Here is a 23,511-nt window from a genome sequence, read left to right as displayed (position 1 = left end):
GCTGTTACCTTGGGTGCACGTGTTTTCCCGCCGTGCCCGTATGCTACTGGCTAGGAATTCACTTTCTTGATGTTTTCAGACTCAATTTTAGTCCTGATTTTTATAGGGCGTATTTCAGTCTTTGAGATTCTCTTCAGTTGCTAGCCTAATTGTCCCAGTTCCTTCATCATTACCGTTGTGTTCTGATCTCTAAAAGGTTTTGTTTTTATTCTCACGTTTCCTTCTACAAAGAGGAATTAAAATTCAAATATAAAACTAAAACAGTGGGAGTTTTGTTTAGCAGTGTTTCTGAGATCGGTGATTCTTTCATCAAAAACGCAGCAGTTCTTATACCTTTTGTTCTAAGAACACTTTGGGAGAGATTTTTAACTCTGTACTATTTAAATCCAACTGCCAATTGAAATGTGACGTTTGAATTACTGTCAGCATTGGATCTCTGGAAAACAGAAAACAACTCTTCCGTGGTGCTTCAAAGTAAAACTTTTCATTTTAAATAATGTGGTCAGGAATCAACTTTGTTATTAATGTTGTTCTTTAAAATTGTATCAGCAGATTTAATAATTTGTCACAGGTGTGTCATTGGACTTGTCCCACAAATGCTTCCTTAGGGTGATTCTACAGAAAATTAACAAGTTACAAAGTTCTGTGTTCACTCAATTACCATTAAGGACCCTACATTTCAGCAGTGATAATCCCTTACAATGGTCAGCTGGCAGTGCATTACTCAGCGTTAGGAGGCCGTCTGAACCCCTGTCCAGAGCAGTTTTACAAGTACATTGAGTGTGTGTTGCCCTGGCGTTTAAAACGCGTTGAGTTCTCCATATAAATTCATGCCATTCACAGACGTAACTGCAGGCAGCCTGGCTCACTGGTGCTCTCAGAGGGTGATTTAAGACTTTCTGTCAGCCAGCCAGCCCAGATGACCTGTTCTTATTTTAGATTTCTTAAAGGTGACTGTCGTTGCTGGGGGCGGGAGGTCAGGAAAGACGAAGCCTTACAGCTACCTCCCTTAAAATACTAAGTAAGATTATTTTGCCTTCAGTAAAGGGAGGCTCATTCAAATTACAGAAATACAGCTCTCTGCTTTGAGTAACTTCTTGAAGGTGTTCTCGTGGTGCTTTAAAACGTTGACCTTACCTACCTGCTCACGTTAGGTCCCCTGTGTCCTTAGCACAGAGTGCAGTACGCTGTGCCTTCTGCACCACACAGAGAGAGGCGTGAGGTCGGTTCATAAGGACAGCTTTTTTCACATGCTGTTATGAATTTGTATGTCTATCATAATGATTAGCACTGAGACTACAGAGTTGCAGGTTTTGCTGACATGAATGTGGATGTGCCGTATGCAGTGTCTTCATTCACCAGAAAATCACTGCACATTATTTCTGTATCTGTGTACATATGTCGAACACATTTCTACTATTTCTTCTCTTTTTAATCATTTTCTTTAGGAATAAATTTGTGGAGTTTGACATGAAGCCAGTCTGTAAGAAGTGCTATGAGAAATTTCCGCTGGAGCTGAAGAAAAGACTTAAGAAGCTAGCCGAGACCTTAGGAAGGAAATAACTGCCTTCAGTTATTGTTTCTCTTCTGTGCAAAGATCAGAGATTACAAGATTGCATGACCTGATCCACCCTTACCTAAAGCTGTATCTCAGAATAGCTGAAAGTGGAGAGGACCAGGAATGGTTTTCTTCATCTCCTTTTTCTCGTTAAAAAAGAAAAAAGTTTGTGGAATCAAATTTTAAAAATGGATCAAATCAAGATTTGCCTTTGTTCATAACCCTTGTCAGTGTGCTGAAATGTAGGCTTAATAGCAAAAAAAAAAAAAGTTAATGCTAAATTTTAATAAAGGTCCAAAGATTAAATATAACTTTTAAAAGTGAAAGTAGGGAGTTAGCTTTTACGTGACTCAGATAAAAAATATGAACCTTATTTTACTTTGGGTTCAAGGTAAATAATTACAAGTGCAGTTGGAGAGGATATAGGAAAGAAAAATAACCAGCCAAGAAAAACAAATCTCACAGAATCTCAGTACGTTTATCAGACTACTGGCTGTAAGACGAATACATACGTTACTAAGACAAGAAGCAGGTCTATTCAGAACTACTTGACTTGGGGATTTTTGTCGTCATTGTTAAATGCAATAATTATTATGCTTAGTTTTATATTTTGTTCTCCTTGTGAACTTCCTCATACAATTACTTAACATAGTAGTTATAGCTAGCTAATAGTATTCCTTTTTAAATTTTGTGCAAAAAAATTTGTACTAGGTATTTGAAAATGCAGTGTACTTTACAATATTGGAAAAATGAAGTATTTTTTAATGCAGTACAGCAATTGTGCGTCTAAGCTTAAGGTCAAAGATGTAGTCTTAGGACATGAAATTAAATCTGATGTAGTTTGGAATGTATTGCTTAAAAAGTGAATGTATATGTATCAGTCATACTGCCTTTATAACCATGCTAGTATCTATGCTTTATACATAATCAAACTTGCGTTGCCTTAGAAAAATACATACATTAATCAGGAATTCTAGCTGTTTCACACAGTACAAGCCAAAAATAAGTGCTAAGTGCACTGACTGAGATTTGTAAACTCAGATTCATTTGCCACAGCTATGAGTATATTAAGAATATTTTTCTCCTTTTTGGGGAAACACGTTGAGATTAATTTCTGTGATCTCATTAGGAGAGAATGATGTTGCTATGAATTTCAAGTTTTTCATTACAAATCATTTACTATAAGTAAGAGGTATAAGTGACACTTCTAAATTGGAAGAGGGATATTTAAGGGCCGATTTTAGTCAAAAGTAGTGAATTATTTTATTTGGTAAAAAGTTTTGTCCTAATGTGTCTGGACCATTCTTTCTCCATAAATGTGTATGCAAAGCAGATTCTGTGAACATTTTTTAAATGTTACTGCTGCTGTGTTATGTAAAAGATTCAGTTGCCAAGATGGACCTCTAAGGTGAAAATTATGGGTTTTTCCAAAAATTTCTGAAATACTGTTTTGCCATTTAAAGAAAAAAAACTCAGGATGCTACCAGTCTGCCATTAAATATTTGTATGCATGTATTTTTTTAAAGTTTGTGCATGCACTTTACAGAGTAAATTCTATCTCAGTTTTCAAATAACTTATAACCAATTACTTTATTTTTTAGCATTCTTTCAGGGTTCAAAGAATTATCAGTGATGGAAAATAATCAATATACAGTTTAAGACTATGTGCTCAGAGGTCTGATACAGTCTTTGCATTTGAAGCAAGAATTGAAATCACTTCCATGTGCCTTTGGCAGCAATAGATGACCAGCAACGAAAGTCTTCAGCATATTTGTTAAATACTATACTGTGGTTACAGGCAAAATAGTGCAGGGTTTGCTGCCTGGAGCCTTGATGCTGAATTCTCAGATACTCCCCACCCTGGAATCTGGGGCAGAAAGCGCCCACTGACCTGTGTTCTCGATCATGTGGATGCAGCGTGGGCTGAACCCACTGGTTGGTTCACATCTCGTGTCCAGAGGTCCCACTGCTCACTCTCCTCTTGAAGTGTTAGTTCACACTTCCAGTGCTGTTGGGGGTTTTATCCAAACACACACTTTCTTCTTTGACAGGGTATTGCTGGGCCCTTCCTTACACGTGGGAAGCGGGGAGGGGTGGGGAGGCTGTCAGTGGAACAGAGGATAAACTGCTGGAGTTCACAGGATTTTCCATGGAAAAACTCAGGCTAGAGAGCATCTCCTTGTTTAAAGTCCTAAAGTGGTCTGAAATCACTTCCTGTTCTTACCAGATTTCTGAGTGTTCTTTCTAAGTCTAGGATAATTGGGAAAATGCCTAGGTACGAGTAAGACATTCTTTGGATCACGTTCAAAGCCTTATTAACATTGTAACTGAAGTGGTAGGTCATTTTGCTTCATTTATTTGCCAAAATAACGATTTCCAGGTTAAGAAAGTTGTGAGGTAAGCTCACAGCATTCTTGTAGTGTCTCATTTTAGACTGTCAGCTCAGTGGCAGGGACGCTGTATCAGTAACTTTTTATAGGGCAACCATCACAGTGTACTCTCTGTGCTTAATAAATGCTCATAATGATTCAGAATAACCTGTTGTGCATTGTTTAGCTTCTGTGGCTTTGAGACATGGAACTGTGAGAAGACAGGACTAGTGCTTAAGAAAAGGGTGTCTTGGAAACAACCTGTGTCTGTGGATGGATGAATGAATAAAGAAGGTGTGGTGTGTACACGATGAAATATTATTTAACCATAAACAAGTGGGGAATCTGGCCACTTGAGCAACGTGGATGGGACACAATGCTGACTGAGTGAAATGAGTCAGAGAAAAACAAATACTTGTCTTGTATGACTTCACTTACCTGTGAAATCTTAACAAAAAACAAAAAAGCTCATAGATCCAGAGGACAGACTGGTGGTTGCCAGAGGCGGGGTGGAGGGGTGGGGGTGGGCAAAGCGGATGAAGGGGCAGGCAGTAAAGACTTGCAGTTGTGAAGTAAGTCTTAGAGAGGTCACATCCAGCATGGGCACAGCTATTGGTAACATTGCTAAGAGAGTAGTTCTTAAAAGTTCTCATCACAGGGGAAGTTTCTAGCCCTGATGGATGTTAACTGGACATTGTGGGGTTATTTTGCAGTGGGTACCAGTTTGGAATCATGACATTGTGCACCTGAAACTAATACAATGTTATATGTCAGTTGTACTTCAATTTTTAAAAAAGAGAGTTCCAAGCTTTTTTTAAAAAAAACTTGCTTAGATTTTCATTTACTTTTTAAAGCTTTTGGCGAGGGTATTAGTTTTACTTACTTATTTAAAAAAATTTTTTTAATGAAGATACTGGGACCTTGTGTGTGCAAAGCATGCACTCTACCACTGAGCTATACTTCCCCCACAAAAGGCCCTTTCAAGCTTTTACTGTGTGTAGTTTTCTCCTGGAACACTGTATGTAAGTAGCTCTATATGTAAGTCCCCGTAGAAATGTCAGACATCCTCTGGGTTCACAGAGCGGCTTCTTTGCAGGTGACACTGTCATTTAATCCTGACACCACCAGCTCCTTGACAGCACAGGGTGTGATGCTATGTTGGCCTTTGGGGTTGCACCGCTGAGAAGTGGCACTACCAGAATCCACGTAGTGTGTCCACGTTTCTACTGTTACTCTGGGGTAGGGGGTGAAAAATTCAGGTATTCTTGAATATATCAGAGAACCTTTATATGTATGGCTGAAAATGGTAAGGTTACTGTGAATGAGGCAAACCTTGGAACCCTTGGACTGCAGGAGGAGTCTTCCCACTGTTCACTGTAAATTCTGATCTGTTTTAGTTCTGGGGTGGGGGGATGCCTCCCTTCACATCACTCAGGCAGCCGGGGCCGCTGTGTGTGGTGCGCTCACTGCCGGTGCCCCAGGCGCTGCATCCTTCCCGGCTGACTAATCCCAGCCCTGCACCCCTTTTCCTCACCTGGGCAGGTGCAGTCTTCCTTCCCTCCTCCCCAAGCAGAAGGGATGGGAAGCTCCAGCACCACGTGGACGCCGTCATGGGACAAGCGAGCGTAGGGTCTGCAGGACCACAGCACCCTCCTCCCGCGGAGGGGGAGGGGAGTTTTCCCAGAGCTGGACTCCAGAGGAGGATGCCAGGTAGTGGCCAGGAGGGGCCGGGAAAGGGTGGGTGACCTAGGCCCTCTTCCATTTCCCGTTTTCTCCGTTTCCCTTAGTGGGGTCACCGTCTGTCCAGGCTTCTCAGCTAACGTCCAGCTGACTTCTCTCCTTCCCTCCCGACAACCTCCACGTGTCCCCCAAGCAGAGTACTCTCAAACCCAGCCCCTGCCCGCCGCCAAGCTGCCCTCCCTCTGCCCTGACCTCCAGGCACCCATCACTCACTCGCTCCTGCTTTGTGACCTGGGTTTGGTGCACTGGGCCAGCAGGTCCCAGCCTGTGGTGCCTGTTTTCTCCCAACTGCCAGTGCCCATCACACAGGGTTGAATGTCTTTCCCATATTGTCACCTGCCCTCCTGAAACACATATACCCTTCTCACTTTTGAGACTCAGCACAAATCCAACACATTTTAGAACACTTCATCACTTCTCCAAGCAAAACCAGCACTCTTCCTTTCCTCTTAACTAACCCTCCACTCATACCTCTGACTCCCTGGCTGTTAGACACTGTGTGTATCTGTGTTCCCCCTGGGCGGTTGGCTCCACAGCCTCCTTGCCGCTCGCAGGAGGCGCGCAGCGACTGCTGGATCCTTGGCAAAGTGCACTCTGCCCTTAACCAGTTTCAAGCATTCCATGAAGCTATCGTAACTTTTCAGCTCAGAGCCAGCAGCGCCCCCCGGCCCCAACTGGCCCCTGGGACTCACACATGCGGTGACAGATCATGTTAACATCTTTATTTTCATTCATCTCAAGGTACTTTCTAGTTTCCCTTGTGACTCCTCCTTTGACTCAGTGGTTATTTAGAAGTTGGTTGTTAATTTGCACGTATTTGTAAGTCTCACCTCTCTCTGTAACTGATTCCTAATTTCATTCTATTGTTGTGAGAAAACATACTTCATATGATTTCAGTCCTTTTACACGTGCTGAGGCTTGTCTCATGCCCTGGCATGTGGTCTCTGCTGGAGAACATTCCACGTGTGCTTAAATGTTCTTATTCTGCCTTAAAATGTAGGTTTTATTTTATCACAACAAATAGCCTAATTAAAATATAGGCAACAAATAAGACAAAAGAGTTTACCAAACAAGAGTTACTGAGGGCAAATGTGCCTATGAGAGAATCTTCAACAATATTACCTAATAGGGGCTAAAATAAAACTGCTACTGAATGACACTTGGGCCCATTCGCCCACAGTCAGTAAAGCCAGTCTACTGACCCCAGGTTGTGGTGAAGGAAGGTACAGCATTTACTGCAGATGCCAAGCAAGGAGCCCGAGCAGCTGGTGCTTAAAAAATCTGAAGCCCCTGCAGGCTTTCAGGGAAAGGTTTTTAACAACAGAGGAGGGAGGGGGCTGAGGGGTGCATGAGCAGCACCAGACATTGTTCTGATTGGTCAGTGGCATGGTCATCAGGGGTCAACATCATCAACTTTCTGCTTCCCACCTATCTGGGGTCCCTGTGTTTGTGGACAACACAGTTAACTCCTTCCAGCTGGTGGGGGTTTCAGTGTCTGCAAAACAGCTCCAGGGACGTGACTCAGAATATTATCTATAACCTTCAGGAGGAACTAAAGGTCTTTGATTTTGTTTAATGGCTAAACTATCATTATTTTGTCTTGCTTGACAGTTTTCCTTTGTTTTTGTATTTTTTCATTTCTCTGATTCAGTTTATTCTTTGGAACTCAGAGAAGGTCTACAGACAAGAGGCAGGTGAAGGACAGGGGGGTGGGGTTGTCCTGGGAAGGCCCCAGAGGCTCCTGCTTGGCTACAAAACCATGTGCAGTCCTGCTACACACTTTTTAGATGGCTTAAATGTAACAATACTGACAATACCAAGTGATGACTAAGGTGCAGAGCAATCAGATTTCTCACACGTCCCTGCTGGGAATGCAGACTGAGATGGCCGCCCTACAAAACATATTGACAGTTTCCTAAAGTTACACATAACACCCACCATGGGGCCCAACAGTCCCACACCTGAATCTTTACTTTAGAACAGGTGTGAGCAAAGTTATCCTTAAAGGACCAGATAATAAATATTTTAGGCTTACAGGACACAGGTCTCTGTCACAACTAACTATTCAACTCTGTCACTGGAGCACAAAACAGCCATAGGACACCACATAAACAAATGGGCATGGCCGTGTTGCGGGAAATTTTCGTTTGCAAAAACAGGGAACCAGCCCACACATAGGACTTTGTTTGCAAACCCTTGCCCTAAAGAAATGAAAACTTGTGCTCACTGAAAAACATGTATACAAATGTTTACAGCAGCTCTGTTCTCAGAATCACCAGAAACTAACAACCCAAATGCCCTACAGCTGGTAAATGGATAACCCCGTGGTACGTTCACACTGTGGAATATTACTCAGCAATGGCAAAGAATGAACTAGTGATTATGCAAAAACTTGGATGAATTTCACAGGCATTACGCTGAGTGAAAGAAGCCAGTATCAAAACACTGTATGATTCCATCCATAAGATATTCTTGAAGAGACAAAACTACAGTGTGGAATCAGGGCAAGGGACAAGTGCAGGGCGTGACTCTAATGCCGTCACCTGACCCAGGTTGGGGGGTGATGGAATCAGCTGCATCCTAACTGTGGTTGTGATTACACAAATCTATGCATGTCTTAAAATTCATAAAACTACACACACCCCAAACGGGTCATTTTTCTATATGATTATTTACCCCAAATACCAGCATCAGTTCTATTAAAAAGATAGTAATTATGACTGTACCTCATTTCTTTACCACCTAAGCCCTCAGCTGTTTGCAGGCTGGTTTTTGCCTGCACCATTTCTTTCAAAAACCAACTTTCAGGAAGCAAGTTGTCGGTGGCGCAGTATCATGTACACACGAACACCGTGTGGAAAGAAGTGAAGCAGTTCTCTGTTTATTGATTCTTAGAAAAGGGTTTATATAGGATATGCACGATGCCTCACATATCACCTAAGTTATAACAATGTTAATAATCTTAAGCTATTTAGGTCCCCAAGCTCCTGCAGTAAAGCACAGGATATTACATGATAAAGGACAGATTGTTTGAAAGTTCATCAGAGTTCATCAGGAAACTTCATTAAGTAGGCCATCTCTTGTCCAGCCGGCTGTGCCTGTCTTAGGTTGTCCTTCTCTGAGGATCTCACCCGTCACTGGCTATCCAGCCATCCATACTGGATACATTAAGTAGGCCATTTCTTACCAGCCTGGATACGTGACATTCCTCACAGCTTGTTTATCAGTTCAACCTATGGCTATTCTCTAGAGCTTTCAGACAGGGGCCTACACAAGTCTAAAGAATTTATCTCAGTCACCTTTCCTGACCTCTCTGCAGCGTTGTTATGCTGTCGATTATTCTCTCCTCAGAGCTTTTGTTCTAGCTTCTGAGATGCTGTACTTTTTGGCATTTCTGACAGCGGCACTGACTGCTACACGTAATACCGTTCTCCAACACAACCTGTTCTCTTTAAGTTCGCCATCTAAACAAGAAGCACTAGAACTGTTCAGAGCTTCGCTGCACAACACACCAAACACACAGGGCACTCGAGTACTTGAAATGGAGCGAGTGCATTCAGCTGAGCAGCTGAATTTTTAACTCGATTAAATTTTAATTAATTTAAAATGTAAAGCTTGATAAGCATTTCGGTTATTGACAACTTCCAGGTATGTCTGGAACAACTTGGGTAAATGAATCTATTTTTTCCCACCCTACATTTTATGAAATCTAAACACAGATTCAATTTCCATAGACCAGATTGTGAATGCTTGGTACAGAAAAAAGAATGTAAGATCGCTTACTAACAATCTGTTTATATTAATTGCATGTTGAAATTATGTTTTAAACATAGTGGGTTAAATAATTATAATTACATAATTATAATCATAATTATTAAAATTTATTCACCTGTTCCTTCTTACTTTTTAAAGTGCGGCTTCTAGAGAATTTTAAATTGTATGTTGGGTCACATTATATTTATCCTGGGCAGCACTGAGTAAAGGGCTTCAATTTGCACACTCGTACGTACAAAAGCACGTGCACTTATATACATATACATACAAGTGTCTACATACAGAGCCATGTACATGCGTGTGTACACACATTCCTTAATTTACAGGTGTGTGCGAGCTTGGCCTCCAGGATTCCAGGCAGGGCTGGGCTGAGCTACCATGTGATTCCTCTTCAGTTGACAGGGAAGAGACATTTCTGCACCCCGAAGGCAGGGGAGGTTGAAGGGAAGTCAGTGCCCCAAGTACAAAAGACTATTTTCACAGATGCAATCAAAGCAACAGTTTTAAAATGGAAACTTAATTATGGGCAAGAACAAAAGACAACGTCGGTGGCAAAAAGCAGTCATGTTGGTACTTCCTGTTTCTGGCGTTCTTTTTCCATTGTTAAAGTACAGTCAGTTTACAACACTTAGTTTCTGGTGCACAGTGATTCAGTTATACGTATGGATATCCCTTTTCATATTCTTTTTCATTATAGGCTATTTCAAGGTATCAAATACAGTTCAATTAAATCAGAGGTGAGGACTCAGGTTAATCAGATGAAATGGTGGCCAATGAAAAATGTTATAAGCCAGGTATGTCTGTGGATTCAACTCTCACCTGAATGGCATTTACATTTGCAATGCGTCAGCAGGAGTGGTGGCCGGTACAGTGGAAGGCATCCCACCGCTGAGGTGTTCCTTATGGAGAATTTATAGCTACTGTGTCATTCCAGGAAAGGGTGATTACTTGTGAGAATGTTTGGATGGAACTGGTCCGTGCTGCGAAAAAAGACCTGGGCCAGAACACACATCTTCATGGAGAAAGTCTGTTTTCCAAGCCCAGAAGGGCAGCTCATCTTTCCACTAGGTAAAAACTGAGATTACAAAGCTTAATAAATGTACTTAAGAAAAAGCCTTTTGAGTTCCTCAAGCTTTTCTCTTTGGCCTCCTCCTTTTCAGTATATTCAACTAAAACAGACTGGTGGTGGTACACGTGCTAGGTAAGAGTCTCTGGGAAAAAGGCAGCGTGCTCCCTCCCTGGGTCTCCTGACCTGCAAAGCCGAGCACGTTAGTAACAGTGCCCTCAGGAAGCTGTCAGGAGAATCAAGGGCGTCACCAGAGTGAAGTGCCAGGAAAGGAGCTGATCAGGGCGGTGCTCCCTGTCGCCACGGCTCTGCTACCCCGCCCTCTCCAAGGCAAACGCGCGGTTTCCACGGGAGCCGGGTTCCCGCAGGGCCCCCCGGAGGCTGGAGCGAGCGGACTCCTGTCCCGCCCCAGGTTAGCGGACGGGACTGAAACAAAACGGACAGCCTGGAGGGCCCTCCTTGGAGAGGCAGTATCGTCCATTGTAGAAAATAAGGGACAAGCAATGGGGAAAGCCTGGAAGCGGCCAGGTTAATTACAAGCGCTGGAGAAAACCGTATTTCGTCTGTTAAAACAGGAGGACACAAATCATCCACAACCGTAAACTGCCGACGTCCAGTGCACACGGGCGCGCTTTCTTTAAACTGGAAACACTTTGTGAAATCGTTTTAAACTAAAGACTTAGAAACTCAAGTTCCGAAAGAAGGCACTTGACGACTTGGAAGACGCAGACGACGGGCGCGGAGCTAACTCCCTTCCGGACGCGGGCCCTCTCGGCCCGCCGTCTCGCCGCGCGCTTTCACCGCGTCACAACCCGCGAGCTTCGCGTTCCCGCGCGCCGGGGCCCGCGCCGCGCAAGCGCAGTCGTCTCCGAGCGCCAGCGCCGGCGCCCGCGGGACTTGCGCGGCGCACAGTGCTGACGCAGCACGCACGCACGCACGCGCGTCAGCCCCTCGCCGGCGACGGCGCTGCGTCACGGACCTTCGAGCACTGCGCTCCCGAGACGGCGGCCCCTGCGGCCTCGGCGCTGGCGTCCCGCGCTCGGAGTCCGGTCGGCGGCGCGATGAGGCGCAGCAAGGCCGACGTGGAGCGGTACATCGCCTCGGTGCAGGGCTCCGCCCCATCGCCCCGAGAGGTGAGCCGGCCGGGGCGTGCGGCCTCCGGGCGGGCTGGCGGCGCCATGGCTCCGGCCGAGGCGCGGCCGGGCTGGCGGGCGGGGGGTGGGGAGGCGGCGGGCGTTGGCGCGGCGCTCCCTGCTTCTCCTTCTCCTTTTCTTTCTCCTCGGCGTCTCGGCGGCCCCGCTGCGCCCACGGCCCGGGCTCCTCGCCGGCCCTCACACTCCGCTTTGGACGCGGCCTTTACAGGCTTTTCGCTTTTCGGCGGAGTCTTGGGGATTCTAGGTTTCCTGCCGGGCCTTGCTCGTGGGGTAGGCCTTCCAGCCTTCCGAGAGGCCTCCTAGGGCGCTTTTCCTTCTCCGAGGTGGGCCGCGTGCTGGGTGACCGGGGTGGGCGCTGGATCCTGAGTCACTGCCGGCTCGCAGGCTGTGGGGCGTGGGGCGCGCAGGGCGGAGTTAGGGCGTCTGTCCTCGGACCGGCAGTGTTAGACACGCAGGGCAGTGCTCGGCGCACGGTCAGCGCTCCGTGAGTGTGGCATTCTGGGCTCGGGCCAGAGGTTTTTCAGGGAATTAAAAGGGGAAGCGCACGGACAGTCATGGCTATCGTGGCAGAGTCTGCGCGTCTTTCACCGCCCACTGGGCACGTGTTATCTTCCCGCTCCCAGCGACCCTGCGGGTATGGAGACCTGCAGAGATTAAAGATACTCGCCCAGGGTCGGAGTGGTGGTGCGGCGGGATTCCGGCAGTGCGTGTGGTTTTCATTTAGAAATAGAGGAGTAGGTTACAGGCCATTCCTTCACAGGAGAGAAGGGTGCCTACAAACTTTGTAATTTCAAACTGCTGGCATAGTCGTAAATACAAACGTGGTACCAGAGTCTAAAACAGGGCTTTGTTTAATGTCTCTGTACTCTTGAAATTGATAGACTTTTATTTTCTAAAGCAGATCTGTAGCTTTTATGAAATTCTTGGTGGGGACCCGGATTCTCAAAAGGTTTAGAACCACTGTCTAGACAGGAGTTAGAATGTTCTTTGAACAAAACTTTTCTATCAAATGAAGAAGGGTGAGGACAAGACTTTAAAGGTTTTGGGGTTTTTTTTGGCCACCTATTTTGTATTTATAAAGAGTATTACTATTATTTTAAATGGAAGTGCTGGGGATTAAACCCAGGACCTCGTGTATGCTAAGGATGCGCTCTACCACTGAGCTACAGCCACCTCTCCATAGAGAGTATTATTCTAATGAGATGTTCTCCTTCAAACAGGGGGAAATCATTTGCTTTAGAACCTGGGACTTCAGTGGAACATTAGCAAGTGATGACTTAGGAGCCTGTGACCGTATTCTTTTAGCGTGGGTCTGGGTGAAGCAGAGGCAGTGGCTGTGAGGAGTAGAAAGAGACTGGTGTTGACGTGGTGCCCAGTTTGGCAGAGACTGGCTGTGAGTGAACTGACTTACCAGGATGTCCGAGTTCTAGGGGCAGTGATGGGGCCACAGTCTCCTGTCTTTCCAGGCCTCCATTGTGCTGTCGTTTGTTCCTCTCCTTTTTGCTTTGGCCATTTTCTACTCTTTCATGCCTGCTTTTGCCTTTGGTGAAAGTGTCACTTACGTTTCTTTAGTTTTTTTCCCAGATGGCTTCTATTTAGTTTTCTTAGAGTTCTGTCTAGTTGGCTTCCTATTCCTCACTTCTGATTTCCTGCTTCTCAGGGGCAACTTGACAGCTCTTAGTTGTTCTAGCATTGACACCTGTGCTTCATACTTCTGAACATACGTATATACTTCTAACATATGTATATACAGGGACCCTCGAACAACATGGGTTTGAACAGCACAGGTCTACTCCTGTGTGGGTTTTTTTCAGTAAATACGGACTGTAGTACTGTACAACCCAGTGTTGTGAGTCTGAGGATGTGGAAACTTGGGTACAGAGGAGCCAAGACTGTAGAGGAACCCTGTGTACAGGGGACTGGCTGCAAGTCTGTGTGAATTTTCTACTGCCAGGGAGTCAGTGTTACTAACCCCTGCTTTGTTCAATGGTCAACTGTATTTTTCTTTATCTACTTTTCCCGATTTTAGACACTTTTTATTGGCTTTCAACTCAGTTCCTCCAAATCTGTTCACAGATATATTTATTTTCACCCTCATATTTCCAGTTATGTTATTGCAAATTTTAGTTAAATTATTATCTAGTGTTTATATAATTATGGGAAGGTAAATATTTTTGCATTTGAGCCACCTTTATAGTTTTTTTCCCCCAGAGTTAATAATAATTGCTCTATTTTTTGGTTTGTTTTGTTTCCTTTGATATATTACTAATTCTGTACCCAAATTCAATTCAGACTCTCAAGTGTTAACAGATAGGTTGCACAATCCACCAATTTTAGCTTAAAAAAATTTTTTTAAAGAGTCTTCCTTCTGGATTACTCTTGTCTGATTGCTCCTCCTTGGGCCAGTTGCTGCTTCTCTTTGCTACACAGCTGTGCTACTGGGCTTTCCTGTATCATCATCTTGAGAATTCCTTTCACCTCTTTTCTGGTGTTAAACTCTTGGTTTCCTGTAACTCGTGTCCACTGTTTTGGTGTAGCACAATCTCCAGTTTGCTTTGAGTAGGAATCGATGGGAATTTTTTTTTTAAACATCGTATGTCTCAAGAATGTCTTTACCTAATCGATTGGTTATCAGATTCTAGGTTTGAAATAATTTTTTCCTCAATTTTGAGAGCACTGCTTCATTTTTGAATTGTACTGTTAGAAGTGTGATGTGATTTTTAGTTCTGAATAGCTTACAGGTTTTCTGGAAGTTTCAATTGACAAGCTCATTTCTTTCCGTGTGGGACATTTTTTATGTTATTTCTTCGAGCTTTTCTTCTCTCTTGCTTTTTTTTTCCCTCTTATTTTTCTGACGTTCTTAGTAATTGAAAGTTGGTTCTGACTTGATCATCCAAATTTTTGTCTCTTATTTGTGTCCTCTGTTGTATTTTTTGAGAGATGTTTTTTAACCTAATCTTCCCAGCAAAGGGGAGTGGGAACACACTGTTCAGTACCTAAATGTTGCTTATCCCCCTTTCCCTCACCCTTGTCAGGACTCCATAAGTTTGGAACCCACCAGTTTATACTAGAACAAACCTATTTACTTCAGGTTTTTACAGGGGATGTATGCAAGAGGCGGAGTCAGGGGGCTGTGTAAGTTGAAGGGTCATGTGGCATCTCTTGAGGTCTGAATGTGCTGTTTTCAGCCCCACAGCAGTTCTCCAGACTTAGCAGCTAAAGTGAATTCAAGTATTTGCTCACAGTGGCATGACGTGTCATGGGAAGCAGCACTGGCCCAGCCAGGGGCTGTCCTGTGTGCTCCTTTCTCGCTGTGTGTCCTTCACAAGGCACTGAACCCACCTGGGCTCTCCCCTCATAAAATGAGGAGACTAGAGACAGAAGAGTATCACGTTTCCCCTAAATTTTGTGATTCTGTGTATTAGTCTTTAATAATTGTTTAATCATCTGAAGATAGTCCTCTTTAGTGAGGTAGTTGGGAGCAAAATGGGTTATGGTGTTGATTTTTCTGTGATGTGTTGACATTGTACCTTGTGGAAGTCTGTTTTAAAAAGTGTGGGGGGAGCTGCGTTCCTGTCAGTGCCAGTTTGAATGTTGTGTATTACTATTGTCGTAAACATCCTCCTGTCTTATAAATTCATGAATTCATGGGTTTGGGGAAGGAAGGCTGTGTACCAAATTCTGATGTATTCCTTTCTTTGCTTTTTAAAGTATTTCTTACTAACTACAGTTCTGTCCTTCTTGATTTGTTTTCTCAGATATTTAAGAATCCTAAAGTTTAACATTGTTTATAGTTTTAGAATATATCCTGCTATGGATGTACAGTAAATATTGTCATACTGAGATCATATGGAATGACTTTCTGGGTGTAAGTCACTATTTTGACATGAAAGTAAGTATGTTTTCAACACCTTTATGGAGAGTAATTTATATACTGTACAATTCACCCATTTAAAGTGTACAGTTTAAAGAGTTTCAGTGTATGATTGATGTTTTAAATTGTGGTAAACTATGTATAACAAAATTTGCCATTTTAATAACTTTAAGGTATATAACTCAGTTGCGTTAGTGATGTTTAACCTTCACCACTGTCTATTTCTAAAACTTTTCATCACCTCAAACTGAAACTTTTTAACTATTTAGCAATAATTCCCCTGGTTCCTCTTCTCCCTAGCCCTGGTTACCTTGAATCTACTTTCCCACTTTACGAATTTGCCTATTTTAAGTATTTCATTTCCGTGAGAGTGTACAATAATTGTCCTTTTGTGCCTGGCTTATTTAACTTAGCATGTTTTAAATGTTCATCCATATTACAGCATGTATCAGGACTTTCATTCCTTTTTATGGCTTAGTAGTAATCTATATGTATATACCACATTTTGTTTATCCATTTATTTGTTGATGGACACTTGCGTTTCTGCCTTCTGGCTATTACTGAGTAATGCTGCTGTGAACATGGTACAGTGTACAGGCATTGCTTAGAGACCTTGTTTTTAATTATTTTGGGTATATGTATTTCTAGGAGTAGAATTGCTGGGTATAGCCTGTGTTTAGCTTTTGAGGAATTGCCGAACTATTTCTGTAGTGGCTGCACCATTTTCTATCTCCACTAGCAGCGTGAGAGGGTTCCAGTTTCTCCACATTCTTTTTTTTTCTCTTTTGATTTGTAGCCATCCTGATGAGGGTTTTTTCTTGCGAGTTTGATTTGCATTTTCCTGATTACTAATAACATTAATGTTGAGCATCTTTTCCTGGCTTATTGGCCATTTGTATATCCTTTTTAGAGTAGTGTCTACTCAAGCCTTCTACTTTGGGTTTTTTAATTGAATATTTGTGTTTGTGTTATTGAGTTGTAGAAATTCTTTATGTATTTCGGGTATGATTTCCCAGTATTTTCTCTCATTCCCTAAGTTGCCTTTTCACTTTCTTTATAATGTCAGTTGATGCAAAAAAAGTTTAATTTTGCTGAATTTTATTTTATCTGTTGTTTCTATTGTTTCTTGTGCTTTTGGTGTCATACCTAAGAATCCATTGCCAAATTGGAGATAATGAAGACTTACCCTTATGTTTTTTTCTAAGAGTTTTATGGTTTTTAGTTTCTATTGATCCATCTTGAGTTAATTTTTATACATAGTGTGAGGAAGGGATTTGGTTTCATTCTTTTGCATGTGGGAAATCAGTTGTACTATCATCCTTAGAGTAAAACTAACCTGCCTCACAAAGCTCTAAACCCAGCTCACACTGAGTGCAAATCTAAACTCAGCTGTATTACTGAGTGAACAATCCTGTGGCAGGTGAATTCTCTTTACAGGGATAGGAAGAAGATATGTCAGGGACCAAAAGTTGAGGTCTCTGAATATTTGGCTGCCTAAACCCAGTACGGTAACTTCTGGTACCTCTAGTTTAAAACTAAAAAGATCAAAAGGATTGGGAGAAGCCACTTTCAGGGTCCGTAATCCTAGGACCTTTATCAGAGATTTTTTCTGAATTTTTTCCTCCTGCTTCACTGGTGTTTTCTCTCTTATTCAGCTTAGGAAACTTCTGTTATGCCTTTGACAGGTGTACTGGACCCAATGCTGCCTCCTCCCCAGGGCATAGAGGGGAGGTGAGAGGGAGGTGAGTGGCATTGGGGCCTTCCACTTACTCTGCTTTTTGTAAGTCTCCGTGTGCCAGGCCAGGGTCACTTAACAGGGTCCTCTCTGTCAGCCAAGTCTCTCAAACTCATTGTCCCTCAGCTGTTGTTTCACTAGAAGAGTAAGAATCTTGATCTTCCATTCATAACTGTCTCTGATGAGATGATGAGGCGTTTGATTACCTTTCATAGTCACTCTGCCATTTATTTACCTTTATTGTATTTCTTCACTCTGACTTTGAAAGTCCTGGACGGAAATCACATCACATCAGTACCCGCCATTGCCTTTATTTACATGAAACAGACTCCTTAGGGCCTCCCCAGTTGATGAAGTGCCTTCTGGTTTCAGTCACTGGCTGGACTGAAGTATGCAAGCGCCAGAGGAAGTAAGTTGGAGAGCTGGGCAGGCACTGTGTCATGCTAATCCTAGATGAGAGATTTAGGTATCTTCAAAGTGTAATGGAAGCCATAAAAGAATTTAAAATTTAAACAAAAGCATAGTGTGATTTGTCTTATGTTTATGTTTTAAAATGGTACTTCTTTGGAGAATGAATTAGATGGGCACTGAAGAGGAAGGAATGAGCCTTTGCAGTAGCCCCAGGAGCTGTCATGGCAAGCAGGGAATTTGGTGTAGCAATGGAGGTGTAGAGAAATGGACTGCTTGAGATAACTTAAAAGGCAGCACTGATGATATTTTGCACCTGAGTTTAGAGCTCAGGAGTGATGAGAGCCAGAGATATGTATTTGAGAGTCAGTGTACCATCAGTAGCCCCAGGTGAGATGGACCGTGTGTCCCCTACGAGACACTGGGAGAGAGAAGAGGACCTGGGACCAATTCCTGGGACGCTGATGCATGAGGAGGAGCCTGTGAAGGAGCTGGAGAAGGAATGGCCACCAAGGTAGAAGTCAAACTAAAGAGAGCCTGATATTTTTTGAAGTCACGAGAAGAGGATTTCAGGAAGATGGCTGTTATTTAAGAGTACCTTTTACAGATTTCCTAAGAAGGAAAAATTGAAACTGTACATAGTAAACCGTAGAGATTAGTTACTGTAGTTCATCTGCTGTCTGGTCTGCCCTAGGTAACCACTTCTTTACTTCAGTCAGGTTTCTGGTCAAATATGCCTTTAATGAGACCTTTTCTGACAACCTGGTCTCTCTCCTGTTTTGTACAGTCTGTCATGCTGTTTTTTGTCCCCCTCCACTGTAACCAACTAAGAAAGAAGGAACACTGCCAGCCAGCAAGACAGTCAGGGTGCCTGTGGTTTGTGAGGATGAACGCTGACTTCGGCTTTGTCAAAGTGCGGTGTGCTGTCAGTAACTGCTGCAGTGCTGTGAGGTAGCACTGTTCTGCTCCCGCACACATCACTGTGTGCTTGTCACCCTTCCTGAAGTGCAGGCTCGTGCGTGAGGACAGAGAAACTGACTGCTGATCTGCGATACCAGAACCGTGAACAGGAGGCATGGCGGACAGATCCAGTGTCTGCGTTTTTAGGATTAAAATCAGTAAATGAAAACATTACTTTGTAGATTGCTTTTTTCACTTAATCTATTGATTGTTGTTTTCCTGTGTCCTTGTATAGTTTTAAAAAATACGATGTTTGATGACCGTGTACTTGTATCGCATGTACGTGAAGTCATCTGGTACATCCCAGCATTCTGGACTTTGGAACTTACAGAGAAAAAAAGAGCCAGGTTGTGGCCTTGGATGATTACCAGGAGAATTCAGTTTTTATTTCTGCCTCTTTAATTCCTTGAGTGTAAAGTAATGATCTGTGGAGAGGTCAGTAACTGGACTAAGGAATCCCCAGTGCCTTAAAGGGCCTGAGGTACCTTCTAACTCTTCCACATGAGGCTCACACGAGGAAGGAGACGTAAGGTCCCTGAAGTACTTTTCCTCTCCCCAGAAAAGTGGCTTCCTGTCTCTTTCCTTAACTGTGAAGTGAGGGAGTGGCACCATGTGATCCTAAGGTTTCTTGCTGATGTCTGATGTCATCTTGTCTTGCTGTTCTTAAATTTATTTTTTATTTCATGAGAATTAGAAAACATGGAATCTTGACTTTTAGAACATACATGCATTTGTACAAGCAATTCTTTTTAACGTTTTAACTAAACAAAAAAAATATATTAATGTTAACCTTGATTTTTAGTTCTTGTGAAAATATGCAAAATTCAAAATATGAAAAATAAATGAATTCTTAATTTTTTTTTAGAAGTCAATGAAAGGATTCTATTTTGCAAAGCTGTATTATGAAGCTAAAGAATATGATCTTGCTAAAAAGTAAGTATCAAACTGTAAACTTAATTTTCTAAGCCCAATGCCTTTACCTCATGTTCTTTGAAATGGATAAAAGTAAGTTCTTTTTGGCAGTTTTTTCCAAGTGTGTTCTGGGAATAAGGGAATCATCGATCAGATTGATGGTGAGGACTAGTCTGGACCCTCGGAGATGGAGTTCAGGGTGATACTGTCTGCATGCCCACCGCTTGTTTATACCTAGGGCAAGAGGTCATTTGGTTAACGTTTTCTCTGAAGATTGTCCTGGGTTAGAGTAAAAGAGAATCATGGTTATATCTTCATTTCTTCCTGGTTAGATATCTGCTCTTATCAACTGGAAAATAGCATGAATACAAAGTTAAACTGTAATTCCAGGCGGGAGAATAGCTTGCGCAAAAGATTTTAATTGACTGAATAGGTGGATCCTCTGAGGCTATCTTATCACAGGACCAAGAAGGTTGGGGATCTGGTTTTCTGAGTTGTAGTGGCTTAAAGCGGGGAATTAGGAGGGAGGCAGGCTATTAGTGGCATTGTTGGAAAGATGTAAAGATAAGTAAGGAAAGTGTTAGCACCTTTATTTAACTAGCAGCACTTGGGCTGTTAACCCTGTTCCTTGTTACAATGGCACTTTTTCCTCCAGTGTTGATCTTTGGGCTAATTTCTCCTGTGATAACATTCACTGAGCCTAGAAAATGCTCATTTTTAGTTGCCACTTGAGTTAAGGAGTGGAAGTCACCTGCTTTTCATCCTGTAGGGAGTGGTTCTTCCTCTGCGCTGTTTCAGCTGCACACAGGCCTCTTAGATGTTGTTTTCTTATTAAATAGGTGAATGTTCTCTTGGTTGCTTGGAAATTGTTGCTCTTTAATATTTTGCATTATGATAACTTAGAAGATATTTACTGTAATCACGTTTGAATTTCTATGCAAAACTTTTTAGTGCTTTACCAAAATGTAGTCAGAAAAGAATATAATTTATGCATTCATTTCTTATGAGTAGCACTGGAAAGAGCATTTGGTAAATGTAGCGTTTTAAAGTAAAATGAGTATGTTGTCAACTTGGTATGTGTGTTCGTGTTTAAGAATTACCTGTTTTTTTCCTGTGGGTGCTTTTGAGTTATCTGCATATTCTACTTTAAGTGAATAGTGCTGTCAACAATGAGAATAACAGTGTAAATTAGTTTAGTGGTTGCTTTGGCTTAAGATATTCTCTCAGCATTTAAATACAGTTCTAAATGTCGTAATTTAAAGATGATTTGTTTTTATATTATTATTTTTAAACAGATATATATCTACATATATTAACGTGCAAGAAAGGGATCCCAAAGCTCACAGATTTCTTGGTCTTCTTTATGAAGTGGAGGAAAACATAGACAAAGCTGTTGAATGTTACAAGGTAAACTATATAAGATTAATAATTAGCCTTTGCACAGCCAAACGTGCATATGCCCAGGTTAATTTATATGATAAATAATTTGAATATATTTTATGGATGTCTTGAAAACAAGCACTGGTATCACTTTATTTATTTGGATAAATTTTTTTTGTCTTAATTTTTATATTTTTGGGGGGGAGAGGTAGTTAGGTTTATCTTATTAATTTATTTTGGGGGGTATAATTAGGTTTATTTACTTAATTTATTTTTAGAGGAGTTACTGGGGATTGAACCCAGTACCTCGTGCATGCTAACTAAGCAGGCAGGCGCTCTACCACTGAGATATCCCCCCTTTGTCAGATTTTAAATTATTTGGCCCAAAGTATGCTATTTTATCATAAAGAGCTTAGCATTTGTAAAAGAAGATTAACACCTATAAATTTTAAGTCTACCATAGTCAGAAAGTGCTGTTCTTATGTGTGTGGTTTCCTCCCATCCTTCCTTCCCTCCCAGCCATCCCTCCTTCCCTCTCTCCTTCCTTTTGTCTTTCCTTCCTTCCCTTTCTTTTTTACATTTACCTAATAAAAACATAATTCTTACTTTATTCATCTTCAGAAAACTTCCAGATACTTTAATTTTAACAACCTTGAAAAAACATGTTATCATTAAGAAATACTTTTTAATGGGGTCAGTTGATAAATTTTTAACTTTTATGTATGAGTTATGGATTAGGAATCCTACTAATCTGTTATTTCTTTTCTGATGTCAGCGTTCAGTGGAATTAAACCCAACACAAAAAGATCTTGTGTTGAAGATTGCAGAATTGCTCTGTAAAAACGATGTTAGTGATGGCAGAGCGAAATACTGGGTTGAAAGGGCAGCTAAACTGTTTCCAGGAAGTCCTGCAATTTACAAGCTAAAGGTAAAAAAAAAGAGCAAAACAAAACATTTAGTAAAAGCAGTTGGGGAAAACTTAAGACACAACTATTTCTTATATTTAGAGTTTAAATGACGTTTCAGTAGCAAGCCTTACATGGGGGATGGGGAGTTGGGGGTGAAGGGGGACAGAAGGGTACAAATCTTTAGTTCCAGATAAATAAGTTCTTGGGATGTAATGTGTAGCATTACCATAGTCAACAATACTGTGTTGTACATTTGAAAGTTGCTGAGAGAATAGATCTTAAAAGTTTTCATCACAAGAAGAATAATTTGTAACTGTGAGGTGATGGATGTTAACTTATTGTGAAAGTCATTTCACAATATATACATATATTGCAATATGCTGTCTATTTAGGCATTAGTTTGCTTTACAAATGGCATCTCATTTACCCTTATGGAATAAAGAATATTTTAGGGATTTTACTGTTTTGTAGCTAAGTAGTGGAGCTAAGATTTAAACTGAGCTATATCTGATACAAAATCTTTGCTTCATTGGGTGAAAAGTACCCACAGGATGACAGTTTAGAATTATAAAACTTTTAAAGAACTGTTACCTAAAAACGGAAAGTATTGTTCATGGGATAGTGAAGTTATAAAGGAAAAGTTAAAAGACAGTTTCTCTAGTATGTTACAGATAATCACTAAAAAGGATAGAAAGTTGTTGCTAATGTATTAACTGTTTCTGATTATTCTCTACTGGGTAAAATATAGTTTACTGAGTGATTCTTTTGGAAAAAGTCCTAGTGTGCTAAGCAAACAGAATTTTAAGTGTATATTGTTTTTAACAGGACCCCTCCCCCATACATGTTTCTGATAGAATTTTTTAAACTTCTGAATTTTGAAATAATTACCAAGATTTTTCTCAGGAAGTTGCAAAGGTTGTACAGAGAGATCCTGAGTCTGTGTCACCCAGCTACACCCTAATGTAACTATCGCACAGACCAAAATCAGGCTTTGCCGTGGATGCAGTGTTCATCTCGTCGTGTGCAGGCGCACAACCAGGCCTGCAGCCACGACACAAAGCTGCCCTGTCGCCGTGGGTTCGCTTTCCCACCATTCCTGTTGTCACGTCTGCCCCCCTTCCCGTCATCCTGCCACCTTGCTGATTTGTTCTGTCTTTGTAATTTTGTAATTAAAAAACATTACATAAACAGAATCATGCAGCCTGTGACCTTCTGAGGTTGCCTCTTTCCCTCTGTCTGCCCAGTGCTTCTGAGACCGGTCAAGTTGCATGTGTTCGTGATTGGTTCCTTTCTTTCATTGCTAAGTAGTATTTTGTCGTATGAATGTTGTACAGTTTAATCATTTACTTTTGAGGGAGATTTTGGTTGTTTCTAGTTTTTAGCTATTACAAATCTGGTATGAACAATCGTGTACAGATTTTAAAATCTAATGTATTTTTTAAAACTCCTAGAAATAAATAGTAGTAGTATTAAGGTTTTTTCCTCCCTGTGATATACACCCAGGTTTTAAATATTAATCTGAAATGTTAGGTTTCGGTGTGCAGATTTCTTTACCTTATTACTTTGTTTTATGCCTCAAACATAATTTCCTTATTGGTCATGACAGTCCAGTCCATTGGTGACAATGGCATTAAAGACTGTATATATGAGGGAGGGTGTTATTTTTCTTGCAG

At 41.8% G+C, this 23,511-nt stretch overlaps 2 protein-coding genes across 3 annotated transcripts in view; both read left to right on the top strand.

The window, feature by feature from the left end:
• LIMS1 (LIM zinc finger domain containing 1) overlaps positions 1-4,095 on the top strand; it is a 74,211-nt gene extending 70,116 nt beyond the window's left edge. For both annotated transcript variants that reach the window (XM_072951216.1, XM_006215444.4), the window contains exon 10: positions 1,449-4,095. In XM_072951216.1, coding sequence (XP_072807317.1) covers positions 1,449-1,563 — 115 coding nt within the window. In that variant the 3' untranslated portion in view covers positions 1,564-4,095. The remainder of the gene's footprint in view (positions 1-1,448) is intronic.
• Positions 4,096-11,451: 7,356 nt separating this feature from the next.
• The window catches only part of LOC102530506 (E3 SUMO-protein ligase RanBP2), a 51,214-nt gene continuing 39,154 nt past the window's right edge, over positions 11,452-23,511 (top strand). The window contains exons 1-4 of the mRNA XM_072951213.1: positions 11,452-11,640; positions 19,504-19,571; positions 20,846-20,957; positions 21,706-21,858. Coding sequence (XP_072807314.1) covers positions 11,569-11,640; positions 19,504-19,571; positions 20,846-20,957; positions 21,706-21,858 — 405 coding nt within the window. The 5' untranslated portion in view covers positions 11,452-11,568. The remainder of the gene's footprint in view (positions 11,641-19,503; positions 19,572-20,845; positions 20,958-21,705; positions 21,859-23,511) is intronic.

The sequence above is a fragment of the Vicugna pacos genome, chromosome 28 (assembly GCF_048564905.1).
Source record: "Vicugna pacos chromosome 28, VicPac4, whole genome shotgun sequence".
Taxonomy (NCBI): Eukaryota; Metazoa; Chordata; class Mammalia; order Artiodactyla; family Camelidae; genus Vicugna; species Vicugna pacos.
Note: the sequence above shows the minus strand (reverse complement) of the source record. Positions and strands in the feature narration are given on the sequence as shown.